This window comes from Loxodonta africana, chromosome X (genome assembly GCF_030014295.1).
Source record: "Loxodonta africana isolate mLoxAfr1 chromosome X, mLoxAfr1.hap2, whole genome shotgun sequence".
Lineage (NCBI taxonomy): Eukaryota > Metazoa > Chordata > Mammalia > Proboscidea > Elephantidae > Loxodonta > Loxodonta africana.
The window spans coordinates 145,884,317-145,902,129 of NC_087369.1; the positions used below are offsets into that span (position 1 = coordinate 145,884,317).

Sequence of the window (17,813 nt, forward strand, 5' to 3'; positions counted from 1 at the left end):
AGGAACATATACTGTGAGGTAGTATTTAGAATGTAATGCGAGATTTGTGCTATAAAATCAAATGATGACAGGCTAAAACAAGTCTAAACACCTCCCCCCTTTTTTTCCCCAGAAAGGAGGTACATGCATATTGGCCCATAAAGCGATTTTCTTGAACTAGCCTTAAAAGCTACCTGTACTCCTTAGTTATCTTTAATTACTCCTTGGTTTTTGTTGGAAAGAATTGGAGGTACTGTATCTAATGGGTTTTCACACACGAAGCTCCAGTTTCACATGGTACCTTAGTTAAACTGTTTGCGGAACCCCTTAGTTTTATTTTATACACACACATATACATATATTAAAGAGTGAAATATATTTCAGACTTGATTTGAAAAGAGTGTGGGTCTAAAAATTGTGAAGGCAACTGATAGATACCATTGTACATAATGATAGCCAGTGTTTGCTTTTGATGGCATATTGATTTTCATATTTTTAATGATATTGTTATCTTTAGTAGAAATTATGGGTCTACTAGGATACTGCCAATATCTCAAAGTATGATTTTTTTATGTGATTTTAATTTCACTGTATGTTTATTCTTTTAAGATTCTTGAGAATTTTTTTTTAAGGGAAGTTGTGGGATAGTTTGAGAAAAAATAAAATTTTGGGTTTCACTAGTCTCAAATTATCAGTAAGTGACTTTAACTTGAACTTTCTTAAATAGCATCTTTAATGAGGATTTCATAAACAGATAGTCCCCGAATTAGAACATTCAAGTTAATGACAAATCGTACTTAAAACATCCATTTTTGGTGTGATTTGCATATTTTTTTTATGTATGTGTGTATTAAAATATATCTGTAGGGTTATATGTAATGTTTCCAACCCCAAAGACAGATACAGATAGGATTTATAAAGATACTGATAATAAAAGGCAATAATAATGAAAACGATGGAGTCATCCCAATGGAGCTCTGTTGTAAATCAGTGACTGCCTGTTATTCTAAAATTTAAATTTATCTGTAAAAGTTAATTATTAAAAATAGTAGGTGCTTGCTATGTACAGGACATTATATTAGATTCTGTGAGGTTAAACTACTCAGGTGCTTTTACGTGCTCATTTTAAAGATGTAAGGAGGAACTTGTAAAATAACATTAAGATTAGATAATATTAGAAAGGTTTTCGTTATAGAATATCTTGGGTAATTAGGGCCTAAAATAGGATAATGGATAAGAAGGAATTGATGTGGTGGAGGTAGAATAGGTGTAGTATTTGATTGGGTATGTGGGAGGGGGACATGGTAAATAGAAAGGAGTGGAAGATTTAGTGATGTAATAAAACGTACCAGGTTTAAATATCTGTTATCTCACTTAGGGTATGAGGGTTTTTATTTTGTTTTATTTTTGGTTCTTTTGATCTTAAAAATACAGGAAAGTCTTGGAAAAAGAAAGACTTTGGAGAGTGTTTTTTCTCTGGTTGATTACTAACTTCAACTTTCTTCAGAATCGTTTCTCGTTAGCAGTCAAACCTCCGGTGCCTTAGAGGATTAAGAGTATAACGGAGCCTCTGATAACTCTGTGGTGATTAGAGTATTGGGAAGAAGTCTAGTGATTTTTTTTTTTAACAAACTTAGAAGTGTTACTGAACTTTCTAAGAGAGCTGATATCATCCCACAAATGGTTTGGGAAGAAAGAAGTGTTAAGTTATACAGGGAGACATTTAAAAACATTTTCAGTTTTTTTTTTTTTTGGCAAGACCATATAGGTATGTGGGAAGAAAATTGATGACAACAATCTTCTTAAGATATAACTAATAGGCATGTGTTGAAGTGTTAACATTATATTAGCCATTTAGTTTTTGATGCTCTGGGAAACAGCATTTATTAACAGGTCCTTTGCTCTCACCACCATAGAACATAGTTAGGGTTGCTACTGTCTTCAATACATTGTTTAAATAATTTTATGGGTTAAGAGCCATAAACAATTTTTTTCCTGCTAGCATCTTAACCATTACTTTATACTTACAAGGTATTTTACCTCATACCTTCTGGATAACTGGTTATTGTAACAATAAAAATGGAAATAGAAGAAATCTGGTTAGAGAAGACTAGCTTTAGAAAGAAAGCTGTATACTTCGATTGCGTTTAAGTATAACTGGTACTAAGCTTACTTACACAGGGTGGTAAAACCGTTATATTTGATGGGTGCAGCTCACTTCTAAAATCCAGTGTGACCCAAATGCCAATACAGATATGCCTTTTTTTAGGAATTTAAATGAGGGTATGATATTATTTATGGATGTCTAGTGGCAAAATGGTTAAGCACTTAGCTGCTAAGCAAAATCAAAAGGTCGGTGATTCAGACCCACCAGCATCTCTGCAGGAGAAAAGACCTGGTGATTTGATTTCGTAAAGATTACAACCTAGGAAACCCTATGGGGCAGCTCTACCCTGTCGTATGGGGTTGCTGTGAGTTGATTCCGACAACGGTGTTGTTGTTTTAGATGGCAAGACGTATGTTTACACATATAGGAAACATCACACATGCATGTTTGTCATTCTTCTTCGTATGTGCGTGAGAAAATCCACATTGTACAAAGTGCCTCACCTGCCAAAAATTAAGGGAGAATTTCTTACAACTATAGATTTATATTTTGGAGATTGAATGGAGTTTAGAGATTTCATTCTTTCCTGGTCATATATTGTTTATATCAGAGAAGATTGAGGCCTTGAGAAGATTGTGATTTTTCTAGAATCACACAGTGACTCTAGCTTACCACCTGTTTAGTTCACACAAGATTTTGATCAGTTATTTATAAGAATGTTTTGTGCATATCCCTTCAGAAATCGATGTTTGTATCGTGATCTGCAATAATAGGCTCAAGTATAACAATGATTGTGAGTATGGCACAGGACTGGGCATAGTTTCGTTCTAAACAGACTTGAGGGCACCTAACAACAACACTAGTGATCTGTCATACGTAGATTTTGAGGATTATTTTCTTTTTATGAGTCAGGTCAGGAGAACTTAAATATTGCTAAATTCCCTAAGTTACCCAGTGTTCAGTGTTAAAATACAGTTTCCTTGATCAATCTGGTCTTTGAACCAGAAAATGAAACCAGCCATTATAACAGGACACCTTAATTCCCAGTGTAAAATTTTGAGAGCCATGGGTTTACTTTTTATGCTTTGGTTAAAAATGAACAAAAATTTAAAAAATGTTTAGACGTTTGAGTTTTAGAGTACTAGAGTACTGTTTTTGTAGTTGGTTGTGTAATCTGGATATTTGGTAATGTGCAATGGTATGTTTTGGGATAGTATCTTGATTACTTTTAATGTTAATGTGGAGCTTTGCAGTGAGTTAACCAAACCTTTCTTTTAGAAAAGATGGTGAAAATTAGGAGTTCTATTTCTATTTCTAAGGAAGATTTTAAATATTTGCTTATTTTTCTGTCACAGGGAGTCAGAGACACATTTTTCTTCTGACACAGATTTTGAAGATATTGAAGGAAAAAACCAAAAACAAGGAAAAGGAAAAGTATGTACCAAATGTGACTTTTTTTCGTTGTAAGGTCATATGTATGCAAAGAATGATTTTAGGACTGTTATAATTTTATTTAGTTATGTCTCTCCCGTTTTTATTTTTTTTTAAATGGCTTTATTTTTTCCTAATTAGCATGGTGAGGCTTCAGAATACATGGGGTCTGTTTGGCTTCTAGACCGAATAATTGCTTTTGATTATGTATTTTTATTGCTGTCAAGTTGGAATGAGTCATTGTTTCTAGTAGTTCATTTTATAAAGCACATACACTAAGCAAAATCTGGTATTCTGTTGGCTTTATTTTTATTTTCTCATGAATAGTCAAATATAAAGCAAAGCGATAAATAAAATTTATTCTAAAGCTCTCTAAAAATGCAACCAGTTTAAATCTAATGGACTAAAGCTTACAGTTGTTTTACCCTTTGTATAAATAATGTCAAGGATAAAAATTGACAAAGTTCTGCGTCAATAGAATGCAAGTTTAGGGTGTGAGTGGGTAGCTTGAGGGTTATGGATAACTTGGTGAAAGGTTAAATTATTGACTGCATATGTTTAAATACATTGGGCAAAAGATGACTTGTTTCAGCATTCCCTTCCCCATGAATCTAGTATTTTTATTTTTTCATGACACATTTACTTAAAAAAAATTTAAATAACACAGAACAATGAACAAAATGAAAATTTCCCATAGTCTTATTACTTAGAGATATAGAACATTTTAAGAAACATTTTTATGCACATTCCTGTGTATAAATGTGCATATAGAGTTTTACTTAAATGGAACCATACTACATAAACTGTTCTTTAATATGCTTTTAAAACTCGTATATTGTTAACAAAATTCCTATCGGCGAATATAACTCTGATTTTTTTTTTAATGGTGGCATAGCATTGTATTTTATGTATGAAACATAACTAGTCCTTGGGTATTAGAATGTGCATAATGCATGTCTTACATAATTTTGTATGCTTTTATAGTCTCTTAAAAAGTAGAAGTTTTGAGAAAGACAAAGAAAGGGGGGGTGGGAGGGAATAGGAGAGCAGAAGGGGGAGGAGTAGATGTGAATAAAAATATTAATTTATCTAAAGACAGTCATAATTTTGGGGGGCGGTATGCAGTTACTTGGAAACCCTGGTGGTGCAATGATTAAGAGCTCGGCTGCTAGCCAAAAGGTTGACAGTTCGAATCCTCCAAGTGCTCCTTAGAAACCCTGTGGGGCAGTTCTACTCAATCATATAGGGTCGCTATGAGTCAGAATCAAGTCAACAGCAAGTGGTTGTATACAGTTATTCGAGATTTTTTTTTTTAAATCAACTTTTGGCCTTGATTTCATTTACAAATTGGGACAAGACTCAGAGTGGCATCTGAATAAAAGACACCCCAAGGTTTTGGTGCCACAATTTGGTTAACTTTATGTAGCCACTACTGTGAGTGACGTGTTACAGATTTATTATAACAACACAAGCAGCTGCTTTTTGACAGAGTATGTGTTCTGTGTGGAGCATGCTACTGATATGTTATCTGATTTAATATTTAAATAAACCCTGTACATTAGCTAACTTCCCTATTTTATAGATGAGGAAACAGATCCAGAGAGGCTCAGTGGTTAAAGGATTTGAATCCAGGTCTATTTAAAGATGTTGCTCTAAATCCACTGTACCATGCCTCCTACTAAACTCTTGTTTCTCAATATTTTTTTCTTCTACCAGACTGTTCCCAGGGTAGCATGTTTACTTCTTGTACTTCCCTTGTATTATCACTCTTAGCACATTGTTTTCTTTAGTACAGTGTATCCATTGAGCCATTTTAATTGTACTAATTAGTTTTTCATACCGACGGGGAATACTGAAGCATATGATAGATGAAGTAAGTCGCAGATATACAACTTCATGTTAATTGATATGAACGCTTTATAAATTTTCTAGTGTATTCTTCGTAGTTGATCTTTTCTCTTCTGAAATTTCTTTTACTGGGGAAAAAGCCTTTCAATATATATAAGTAGGAATTAATGACTTAGGTTCACAAAGGCTGAATCTTAGTAACAAAGTAATGTAAATCAACAAGCCATATCTTTCAGTTGTTGGGTAGGGGTTTGAAGTAGTTGTTAAGAGCAGATGATTTTGGACTTTTGAAGTAGGACGAAGGATCTGTGGAATAGAGTACAAAAATACACAGGCCGTTGTTAGTGGAAATAAAATTTATAGACTTGTCTGTAGATCAGGGGTTGGCAAGCTGCAGCCTGTTTTTTTTTTTTTTTTCTTCACACAAGCGAAGAATGGTTTTTACCTTTTTTTAAAGGGCTCTAAAAATAAAAATATGTGACAAAGACTGTACGTGGCTTTCAAGGCCCAAAATATTTACTATCTGTCCTTTGACGGGAAATTTGCCAACCCTGCTCTATATCATGGAAATGTGGGATTCTAAAAGAGGCTTTAGAAATTGTCTAATCCAGGGGTCAGCAGACTTTTCTATAAAGATTTTAATCCATTTAATTCCATTTTAGAAATAAGGACTTTGACTTAGGAAGTGGTTTGTTTTTCTAACAAGGTATAAATGCTGTGGGAGATATAACTGAGGCATGTAGGTAACTTCTTCACTGATTTATGAAGTCCGCATCTGCAGTACTGTCAACTTGTTTGTAAAAGGGCTTCATTTCCATAGTATTCATTTTTTGAGTTTTCGTGATAAAGAAGTGTTTGAAGGAGGGCCCGGACAAGAATGAGGAAGAATACCTATTCGTACAGTTTAGAATTTCTTGTTCAGTGTACTGTTAAGATTTAGAAGTAACAACAGAAATCAAGTTTTGGTCAAAGTATAAATTACTTATTTTACAGGAGTTCTATTATTCCTGCTGCCCACTCCAGCCTGTACTCTTAAAGCAGCGTAGGGGATGTTTGGAGACAGCTGCCCTGATTTACGATGTTCTAGGGAATTCTACTATTCTACCTTAGAGATCTTCTTTGCAGTGGTTTTCAAACTTTGTTGATATTTTCAGGGCTTTTTATGCTGTGATTGCACATTAATTTTTAAAGTTTATTTAGACCTGGATTTTGTGTAATTGTTCTAGTTAGTCTTTCTATCAGACTTAGACTCCAGTAACATTGATTGAGCTCCTTTGAACATATTTTTTCTCATTTGAAAGTGATAATAATAGCAAATATTTTTCAGACTTTATGATGTGCTGGGTATGTTGCTAAGTCCTTGGTGTCTTCACTACCACAGCGACTCTGTGAGGGAAGCACAGGTCTATCCCTGGTTTACAGATTAGGAGATCTCTCCGAGGCGCAGTTTTCTGAGGGACTTGCTGAGATTAGTCAGCTAGTAAGAGGAGCAGAAACTTGTACCTGGGCAGCTGACCCCAGAGGTTGACTGTGATGTCCGTGAGGTATATGGTAATACAGATGAAAAAATGGACACCGTGAAGAGGTTAAGTGTCACCACCATGTCGTTCGTTATAATGTATGGGCTGACACACTCATTTCGGTCAAGTTTAAATATGTCATAATAATGTACCATATCGGCACGTGGTGCTGTCGCTTAATTTTGAACTCTCAAGGATAGTGGTATACCTTAACTTTTTTTTTCTTTTGGTAGACTTGTAAAAAAGGCAAAAAGGGCCCAGGAGAAAAGGGCAAGGGTGGAAATGGAGGAGGAAAACCTCCTTCTGGTCCAAACCGAATGAACGGTCATCACCAACAGAATGGAGTGGAAAACATGATGTTGTTTGAAGTTGTTAAAATGGGCAAGAGTGCTATGCAGGTAATACTTGTGGTGTCCTTCCCAATTTATTTGTACATCTTAAACTTTAGTGAGTTATGTAAATTATATCCCTGATTTCTCTAATTCTATCTTTAAAATATATTTCTAATGCTGCTTATTAGAAAAATGTAACAAACTAGTCAGAAAATGAGGGCTCTGTCTAATCAGACATAAGACCTTTAAGCTGTGTCTTGAGTCATTTTCCGTTGTGTTATTTTTTAACGACATATGTATAAATCCTGGCTAGGAGATTTCAATTTCCGCTGAATTTTATGTTGTTAGCTGCTGTCAACTTGGCTCCCAACTCATGGCAATCCCATGTACAATGGTATTGGACTGTTGAGATCCATAGGGATTTCATTGGCTCATTTTCAGAAGTAGATTGCCAGGCCTTTCTTCCTACCTGTTCCATTATTCTGAGTTTATATGAAAAAGCTGCCACTAAAATGTTAAGTACTTTGCCCATATAGAATTCTTGGTTCAGTGACCTAATCTATTTGCTAACCACTTCAGTGAATTGAATTATTTTGGTTACTGCTGTCTATTATGAATTTTATTGGTTGTGTTTTTTTCTTAGCAGAAGAGTGAAAAGTTGGAGGCATAGCCATGTTAAACTATCCTAATTATGTTTCTTCTGGGTACTTTATTGACAATAGAAGCATTTAGGCTTTACAATATAGGCTAAACCTATATGGTTTTAAAAAATCAAATAAACACTATGCTTAAACATACTTAATAAAGTTTTTATTTACTGTATAAAACCTATAGGGAGTAGTTTTTTTCTTGATAGAATTAACTTTGATCAGTAAAAGGTGCACATGGATGGTTTATTGAGAACTGACTGTTTAGGCTGGTATTAATAAATAACTGAAATGCACATCTTATTTATAAGCATAGTTATCTAAATGCATGTGGTTTTGTTAATAAACTAAAAAAATCATAATTGTTACTGATGAGGAATAATTTTACATGTAAAATATAAAAATGATTGAGGTTTCAACAATTTTATAGAGCAAAGAACTTAATTGACACCACATTTACTCATATTTTAATTCATCTTCATGTACTCATATAGGAAAGTTTAATTTTGTACAGTTGTGACTAAGATATGAATTCTACTTGATGTTTAAAGTTTTTAATGATTATTTTGTATACATATTTGGCTTTTTGGATAGCTATAAAATGTTTTATTATTTGGTTTATTTAGTCATTGCCTACTTAAAAAAAAAAGTTAACTCCCTGTCTCCAGTTCTCCCTTTGGTTAATTTTATTAAAGGGATAAAATTATGTCAATTGTATTATATATTTCATTACTTTCCTTTTTTATATTATATCTTCCTCTACAGTATTTCCTTCTATGTAGTTAAATGCATTAATCTTTTTTCCAATATCTTTCATTTTTGTTAGCATCAAAAATCTCGACATATCCACAGCTAATTAGGCTGTTCTATTTTTGTCCAGTCTATAGGGTTTTGCTGTAACTTTTTGGCTCATTAAATTTTTTTTCTTAATAGAATATGGTGAGAGCTAAGCTTTGTATTGAATTCTTTTTGTTAATGTTACGTTGTTGTTTTAAGAATGAACATTTTCCTTGTTTTTGTGTTACTTTTGGTTTGCCACATACTAAGTTTGTACCTCTATGCCATTCCTTTTTCTTTTTCTAAGTGCGTTTCTCCCTTAGAAGAGGGAATGTCTGCATTGTCTCTCCATTGACTTTCCTGAATCTTTTTCCTCTCCACCTCCCATTCGCTATGTGTACTCCTACTTGTGTTACCTTTCCAAGACTGAAATTTCATTAAGAGAGTTACTTTGCTTAGAAACTTCCAAGGGTTCTTCCTTATACAAAAGTTCCAGCCAAGATTTCTTATGGCATACTTGATATTCTCCATCCGTAGTATGTATTTTGTCCCCAGTTTGTTGTTCTTGTTTCTGTCTTTGCCTGGAATAGTCTTTTCCTCCTCCCTTCCTTATCAGATAAGGTTGACTAACTGAAATGTCACTCCTCTTCTGAGAAGCATTCCCAGACACTGTCTGTTCCTCTCAAATATGTTTCTTACTGTTATCTTTCCATTATAGGACTTAGCATATTATGTTATATAGTTAGTCACGTATATGTCAGACTTTGCTTCTAGGTTGTTAATGGCTTGATCAGAGACCAGGTGTTATTCATTTTTTGTATCCTGGGATGTATTGAACTCAGTAATTATAAAGGAGAGGGAATAAATACAATACTGGTAGTTGGCTTTAAAATAGTTCTTAACATTAAAAGAGAAACTGTACATATGCCCCCTGGTATTATTAGGTAATAGATGTTGAATTTCATTAAATAAGTTCTGAGCATACTATTGGATGATTAAATTTTAAAATGATGCCTAGCCTGGAGTCTGTCGAAGGCTGGGCTCAGCTGGAACTGGTGACTGGAGCACCTACAAATAGTCTTTCCCTGTGCCTTGAGCTTTTTGTAGTATGGTGGCTGGGTTTGGACAGTCTCGAGAGGGAGTATCCAATTTACCACGGCTCCAAGAGAACAATTCAAAAGTTGCATGAACTTTTATGATCTAATCTTGGAAGCCACGTATCATATCTGCTGCACTGTGTTCTAGGGAATGGGACATAGACCCCATCTCTTAATGGGGAGGAATGTCAGAGAATTTGGGGCTACGTTTTAAAACTATCGTAGTCCCAAAAGAATATTCTCTTGATATTTATTGCCCATACCATAATTGAGAATAATATTAAACATTTTTCTTTTGTAAATTTAGTTAACATACTCAAAGTGTTATACAGAAAAGGATTGGCATGTAGAAATGAAATAAAATTTCAGAACATCTCCAGTTTGAGCCGGATAATTCTTTATGATATAATCATATCTTTCTTGTACATTATTGTAAAAACAGCGTGTCTGACCTCTTCTAACTTCACAAGGAGAAAGGTGAATCAAGACCAATAGCCCAAGGCTGATTCATGTGAGGCAGAGGGTCAGACATGCCTCCACTCTCCTCCGCCTTCTTTATCAATTCTGACACCAGCCTTCCTTCCCACAGCACACACTACTTCTCTGCTGGGTTTGATAATTCATTGCAGTGGCCACACAGAACTCACAGACCCTACTCAATGATTATAGGGTTTATTGGGGAAGTAAGAGGTTACAATTCACGTTCAGGAACATTCAAGACACAGTTCTTCCATCAGGACAGCCTCCTCCCAGCCATACCCGCAGGCACGCCTCTCCCTGGCCCTAGGCTTCTGCCCAAAGGCATGCAGCTTTCTCTCTCCATGGCCCTGGAAGCCCACCACACTACCTCCTGCTGCCTCCTGCTGCGGGGTCTCTGCTTCCTTGGTGATGGTGGGCTCTTTTCTTTCTCACCTCTGGGTTAGCTCATTTCAAGCCCAGCGTGATGGCAAAAGTGACCAGTCAGTCTCCTTGGTGGTCCACAATCACCCTCTCACAGAGTCCGCCCAATCACCTGGGTGGGAGTTACAACACCATGGCAAGAAGGGCCACACACAAAAGCAATCCATTTCACTGAAATTATATTGTGCTTATTTTATTTATTCACTTTGGACTTGGGTTCCATATTTATTGGTAAGTAATTTAGGAACATTTTTCCCTCATGACTTTTAGTCTTTAATATTAGCTGTTTATCATCTTAATGTTGATTTCCTTTATTTAAAAATTGTTTCTATAAAATTTGTGGTTGCCTGTTCCCCCAAAGGAATAAAGTATTGTTTTTATTTTTTAGTTTTGTCCTACTGTCTGCTTAAAAAAAAATTTTTTTTGTGACATAATTCATGTACCATAAAATTCACCTGTTTAGAAAGTAGTCAGTGATTTTTAGTATGTTCACAAGTGCAGCCATCGCCACAATCTACACCCATTAGCAGATAGTCTCTAAGCCACACCATTCCAGGACTACACCAGTATAAGCTCTTTCTCTATAATTTGCCTATTCTGGACATTTTGTATATATGCAGTCTTGTAATATGTGATCCTGTATGACTGGTTGCTTTGACTTTGCATAATGATTTCAAGGTTCATCCATGTCGTACCATGTATGAGAGCTTCATTCTTTTTCTTATTGCCAAATAATATTGCATTGCTTGGATATACCACATTTTATTTATCTGTTCATCAGTTTATGGGCATTTGGGTTGTTTTGTGAATAATACTGGTATGAACAGTCTTGGATAAGTTTTTGTGTGGCTATATGCTTTCATTTCTCTTGAGCACGTATGCCTAGGAGTGGAATTGCTGACTCATATGGTTACTCTTTAACTTTTTCGGAAACTGCTAAACTGTTTTTCAAAAAAGGACCGCACCATTTTATATTCCCGCTAGCAGTGTATGAGGGTTCCAATTTCTGTATGTCCTCTTCAACACTTGTTATTGTCTGTTTTTTTGATTACAGCCATCCTAGTGGGTGTAAGTGGTATCTCATTGTGGTTTTGATTTGCATTTCCCTGATGACTGATGATGCTGAACACCTTTTCATGTGTTTGTATATCTTCTTTGGAGAAATGTCTGTTCAGATCTTTGGCCCATATTTTTAACTGGACTGTTTTATTTTATTGTGGAGTTGTTAGAGTTCTTTGTATATATATTCCGGTTACAGGTCCCTTATCAAACATGATTTGCAAATATTTTCTTCCACTTTGTGGATCGTCTTTCCACTTTCTTGATGGTGTCCTTGGAAGCACAGATGCTTTTAATTTTGACGATGTTCAGTTTATCTTTTTTTTTTTCGTTACTTGTGCTTTTGGTGTAGTATTCAGTTTGACACTTTTTATTTATCCGTAAAATTTAAATTTCGGTATATAAATACATATGCTAACTTGAAGTAACATTCCACTTAATGTCGAATGGTAATGACTTTCATCGGACTTAATTTTTAGAATATTATAAAAAGCTAATTTTATTTTCTCCCCTCTGCTGTAGTCGGTGGTAGATGATTGGATAGAATCATACAAGCATGACCGAGATATAGCACTTCTTGACCTCATCAACTTTTTTATTCAGTGTTCAGGCTGTAAAGGTAAGATGCATTTATTTTAGAAGAAGAGTACTCTCAAATAGTCTGTTTCTCTTTGTTGTTTTTTTTTTTTTCTAAAGAGATGTTAGCACACTACATGGAAAATAACGCCAAGGTATTGAATTATTTGCATTTCACTCATACAAAATGTTTAAGGAAAAAAGAGCAAAGAACAGAGACAGAAGCCTGTTGAGACATTTGTATTCATACGTGAAAGTTACCTAAAAACGTGGCAATTTATAATTGTTATATTGCTTTTATTAGATATAGTACCCACTTTCAACATGTGGTTTTAGGAACAAAGAAATGGATTAAGAAGGGAGGAGGAAGATAATGAAGAGTTACAGATTCAAATGGCAGGGCATTGTAAAGTGTAGGGAATTATAAAGTGCGGTGAATGACAGTAAGTAAGTAAGGTGTTGGTGAAATTGTCAGTTGTAAAAGGTTGAGAAGCTCTGGTACTGGAGTGGGGTTTGTTTAAAGTGTTTTTATTTTACTTTAAAAGATTTTGAAGTAGGAGTGGGAAAGTACAAAATATGGAAATGTCTTCTGTAAGACAAAAATATTTAGGGGAGACATTTGGCAAGGGGATAAAATTATTTCAGTTGGGGAGTGATGCATATTGGTCTGGATCAGTAAATGAGTGACTGCTTTTGGTCTGTCCTGTGTCTCCATAATGCTTGGCCCATCCTTGAAATTCTAGAAGATGCCCAGACAAATAAGTTTTATGGAGTTTTCCAGGAGCATTAAACATTTTTTAATGAAAATGACTCCAAAAACATGGACATTAGAAGTCTGGAGGGAAGGTTGTTTAAAAATAGACTTAAAAAAAAAAAAGTTGAGATGATAAAGAACTTGAATATTTTAAATAAATGGGAAAAAAGAATCCGAAAAGCAATTCTGCTTATGCCTAGCACCCGCACCTTTAATTCAGCAATACACCTTTAAAAATATTGGAATCGGTAAACAAGTAACATTGTAAGAACTGATGCATTTTGTTTGAGGCTGTTGGCAACAGTGAGTGGTGCCTGCTAATTAAAATGATCTATGTTAGGCCTGAAAGATAAATATATTAAATTCTAAAGTCTGTGTTTATCATAATGCCACTAACTTGGTTAATTTGGAGAAAAACTTGGAATTGTCTTAACCTTAGAGTACAGAGAGCGCTGCCTTTGTTGATTTGACTAAATCTTAACTTCTTAGATAAAGGTAGCTACGACGCAGTAGCAGAAAATTCACTTGACTGCTCAGAGGGAATGTAGTGATGACAACATATATCTTTAAGGTTCTAAGCTAGATTGACTCAGAAAAATGAGATGTGTGGAGAATTATTTATACAACATCCATCTTTCTGCAGTAGAAGGGTACAAGTATCCATCTGTTGTGTTATTTAACCAAGAGCCATGTCCTGTCTTTTTACATTCTTTGAAAATCGAAGGTTGATTGTGCAACAACTAAACAAATTTTATGAGTCGAAATTCTGATTTTTAACTTTAGTCTTCCCTGTCACAGTGGGCTAATCAGCTTTAATTTCTTAATTAGGTTTCTGAATTGTAGTTTTAAAACAAAGCCATAGTCAGGACAGTTTCCCTTTATCAGATGCAGTCTTTTTCTGGTATTAATGTCTTTATAATCAGTGGCTTATTAAGTCCACCTCTGGACATACTTTGTCGCAAACCAAGTTGCCAAGATTTGTAAGTATTGAAGGTCTTGTAAACTTAAATTATTAGCTAGATTTAAGCACTGCTGTAATATTTAGTTTGCAGTCAAGTAATCTGCATAAAAGGAACTTACATAATCAAAGTTTAAGTCATCAAGTACTTTCAAAATGCACACAAAGTTATTTTGTCAGAATATTTCATAAATTCATTAGAATACATTGTGAATGTACTTAAATATGCTGAACATATTTAACGTTCTCCTGCGGACTCAGGGTCATTGTTAGGAGCATCAGTTATTTTACAGGGATACAGTGATGCCTTCTGCAGCTGTTGAGGTGCGGAGGGTTATTTGGCCCTCCACCGAATGGCCTCAGACTGCTCTCTATTGTTGGTGGCTTTACAACTAATGTTGTTTCCGTCTTTCCTTCCTGGTCGGCTGTCACTTTTCTGTTTATCAGTTTCTAACAGTCTTGCTTCATGTCCTCCACATTTTTTAAAGCAGTTAACTCTGGCCTCAGGAGTTAAAATTCATGGAATTTGACAGCTACTTTCCTTTCCAGGAGCCTGGGTGGTGCAATGATTAAGTGTTTGGCTGCTAACGAAAGTTGGTGGTTCAAACCCACCAGCCACTCTGTGCGAGAAAAGACCTGGCAATCTTAGCCCATAAAGATTCGTTGTTGTGTGCTTTTGAGTCAATTCTGACTCATGGGAAACTGTAATAGGCTGTTGTTATATAGGGTCACTGGGAAGCCCTGGTGGCGTAGTGAGTAAGTGCTACGGTTGCTAACCAAAAGATTGGCGGTTCAAATCCACCAGGTACTCCTTGGAAAGTTTATGGGGCAGTTCTCCTCTGTCCTATAGGGTTGCTATGAGTCGGAACCAACTCGACGGCAGTGGGCTTGACGGCACTGGGTTTATATATATATATATATATGTGTGTATATATGTGTATATATATATATGTATATGTATATAGGGTCACTGTGAGTTGGAATCCACTCAAAGACACACAACAGCGTTTTACTTAGAGACCCTTTTCTAATTCTGTTACATGGCATGTTGATGTGGGGACTTAAGAAATCAGGCATTTGTCAAAATGTATGCCTGTGTTTGTTTTGAGACTAATTTGTATATAAACAATTACGTTACAGAAAGTTTCAGGGACTGAGTTACTTCTCTTTCTCTTACTTTGCCAAGTGTATAGGACCTGGGTATGGGTATGGGAAGATTTTGAAGAGAGATCCATGACTCTAGATTAAAAATAAAAACTATTAAGGTTTTTGAGTATGTTTTTCACTAGTGAAATGGAGCTTTTTTTCCAAATTTGGCAATGTATATGTAGATATGTAATCTTGAACAAATTGCTTAACTGCTCTTAACCTTAGTTTCCCCATTTGTAAAGCAGGGATCGTAGTACCTTCTTCATAGGGTTGTTAGCCAAAACCAAAAAAAAAAAAAACCACTGGAGAAAAGATTGAAGTTGTCACCCCATTGCCATCAAGTAGATTCCAACTCATAGCAACCCTATAGGATGGAGTAGAACTGCTCCATAGAGTTTCTAAGGAGCGCCTAGTAGATTTGAACTGCTGACCTCTTGGTTAGCAGCCATAGCACTTAACCACTACGCCACCAGGGTTTCCTCATAGGGTTGTTAACCTAATACCAGGCCTAAATGTATGTGAAGTGGCTGGCACATTGTAGGCCCACTGAATGTTAGTTCTTGTTCTACCACTTTAGGCTAGGCTTTTGTTTGCTACTCCAAAAAAAAAAAAAAAAAAAGAACACGAAAACACTGCCGATGCCGACTCATAGCGACCCTATAGGACAGGGTAGAGCTGCCCCATAGGGTTTCCAGGGAGTGGCTTGTGGATTCGAACCGCTGACCTTTTGGTTAGTAGCTGTAGCTCTCTTAACCACTGTACCACCGGGGTTTGGCTATGCTACTAAAAATTGCATACCCATAGAGAAGTAGGTAATGTATCAGTTGTTTCTTAAATTGCATACCCATAGAGAAGTAGGTAATGTATCAGTTGTTTCAGGTTTGGAATTGGAAAGGGAGTATGAGGTTTTATTGTTGTTTTTAGAATTTATTTTTGTTATTTATTTTTATATATACATGTATACATGCATATGCAAAACATAGCTCTGGTCAATTGAAATAAACCTATATTAATTGTAACTGATTTTTACTATAAGCCTCATCTTCCCGTACCTTTTAGTTGTTACTGTACTGTATTTATGGTATTCGTTGTAATTAGACTGGCAAGCAAATAAATAATCCAGCAATAGAAATTCTGGTTTTGAAAAAATCCAGCTTTTATGTTTGGTTTTCTGACACCCCATCAGTGGGAGCCCACGTACATTTTCTTCCTGCATTGCCTCCTGCATAACTTTTTCCTAGAAATCCCTTTTGTGATGTTCGATCTCTTTCTGACTACTACTTGTGACAATGGACCCTTCTTCCTCCACCTTCTCATTCTTTTAAATTTTAAATGCCCTTATCAGATTCCTTCTTCATAAAACCTCCCTTGATCTCATATTTTATGGTGATTTTTTCCCCCTGAGCTCTATGGTATTTCTTGGCATTGCCACTCATTTTTAGAATATTTATTACGTACTGCCTTTAATAGTTTTTTTTCCTTTTTTTTTAATTTAATTTCCAACTAGATTACAGACAGGCTCCTGGAGAAGTGGGAACTTCAGTTTCCTACTTATACTTATTAGTAGCTCTTTTAGAGGTTGTAAGGCTATAGGTGTCTACACACAATAAAACCCAGTGCAGTCTTGTCGATTCGGGCTTAGTGAATATTTTCTTTATCTTCATGGATTTTAGAGGGCTTCCTTAAGTGAATTCTACCTATTACTCTTTTCCCTATCATTTTTAGGTTTATCCTCAAGATTTTAAATGTTACCCTGGATTCTGCTTCACTCTTGATAATATACAGTTTATATTTAAAGGGGCAAAGGCTGTAAGATAATCTGGACACAAATATTGTGAAGTTAGTTAGAAATGGCCAAGACTGATAGTACTAGGAAGAAAGATACCTATCAGAAGCCTGGGGCTGTTTTCTTGTACATATTGAGAGTGGTGTTTGTGTGTTAGTTACAAGTATCATGATAAAGATCAAGTATGTCTATTAGGTGACTGTAGGTATCTTAGTGTTAGAGACTGGTCTGGAACTTTGTTATTTCCCTTATACCATGTATTAACTTCTAACACTTGAAAATTTCAGGAGTTGTCACAGCGGAAATGTTTAGACATATGCAGAACTCTGAAATAATTCGAAAAATGACTGAAGAATTTGATGAGGTAACTTATTACACTAAATGTTTCAATAATTTTATACATGTTGATCTTGATTTATTATTGAATATATTGTTAAATTCTGAGTGTTAGTTGTTACATGGGTAAGAGCTTTGGTCTCGGATTTAATCTTGACTACAATAGCTATGTGATCTTTGGACAAATTGTCTCGGCATGTTTCATTATTTGTAAATTGAAGATAGTTAATACTTATAAAGTTATTATGCCAATGGAATTAAGTAATTCTTAAAAATTGCTTAGCATTTTACAGTGCCTGGCACATAGTAAGAATTGGATAAACGGTAGCTATTATTATTGGCAAAAAAATGGAAATTTTAAGTAGAAATAAAATTTAGAGCATAAGAATATATCCTGGAGTATTGTAAAATAAAAATTTGGTTAATTTTGAGAAACCAGGAAGTTTAGACAAAGAAAAATAAGCTAGATAGTTAAAAAAAAAAAAAAACCTTTATGTTTCAAATATGAGTAATAAGAATAACAACGAAAAATAGGGCAGGGATTTTTGTCTTTTTTT

At 35.1% G+C, this 17,813-nt stretch overlaps 1 protein-coding gene across 5 annotated transcripts in view; it reads left to right on the forward strand.

Annotated features, from left to right (window-relative positions):
- The window catches only part of STAG2 (STAG2 cohesin complex component), a 131,687-nt gene that overhangs the window by 59,364 nt on the left and 54,510 nt on the right, over window positions 1–17,813 (forward strand). For all 5 annotated transcript variants that reach the window (XM_064277557.1, XM_003414759.4, XM_003414760.4 and 2 more), the window contains 4 exons: window positions 3,442–3,520; window positions 7,119–7,283; window positions 12,220–12,316; window positions 17,208–17,284. In XM_064277557.1, the coding sequence (XP_064133627.1) occupies window positions 3,442–3,520; window positions 7,119–7,283; window positions 12,220–12,316; window positions 17,208–17,284 (418 nt within the window). The remainder of the gene's footprint in view (window positions 1–3,441; window positions 3,521–7,118; window positions 7,284–12,219; window positions 12,317–17,207; window positions 17,285–17,813) is intronic.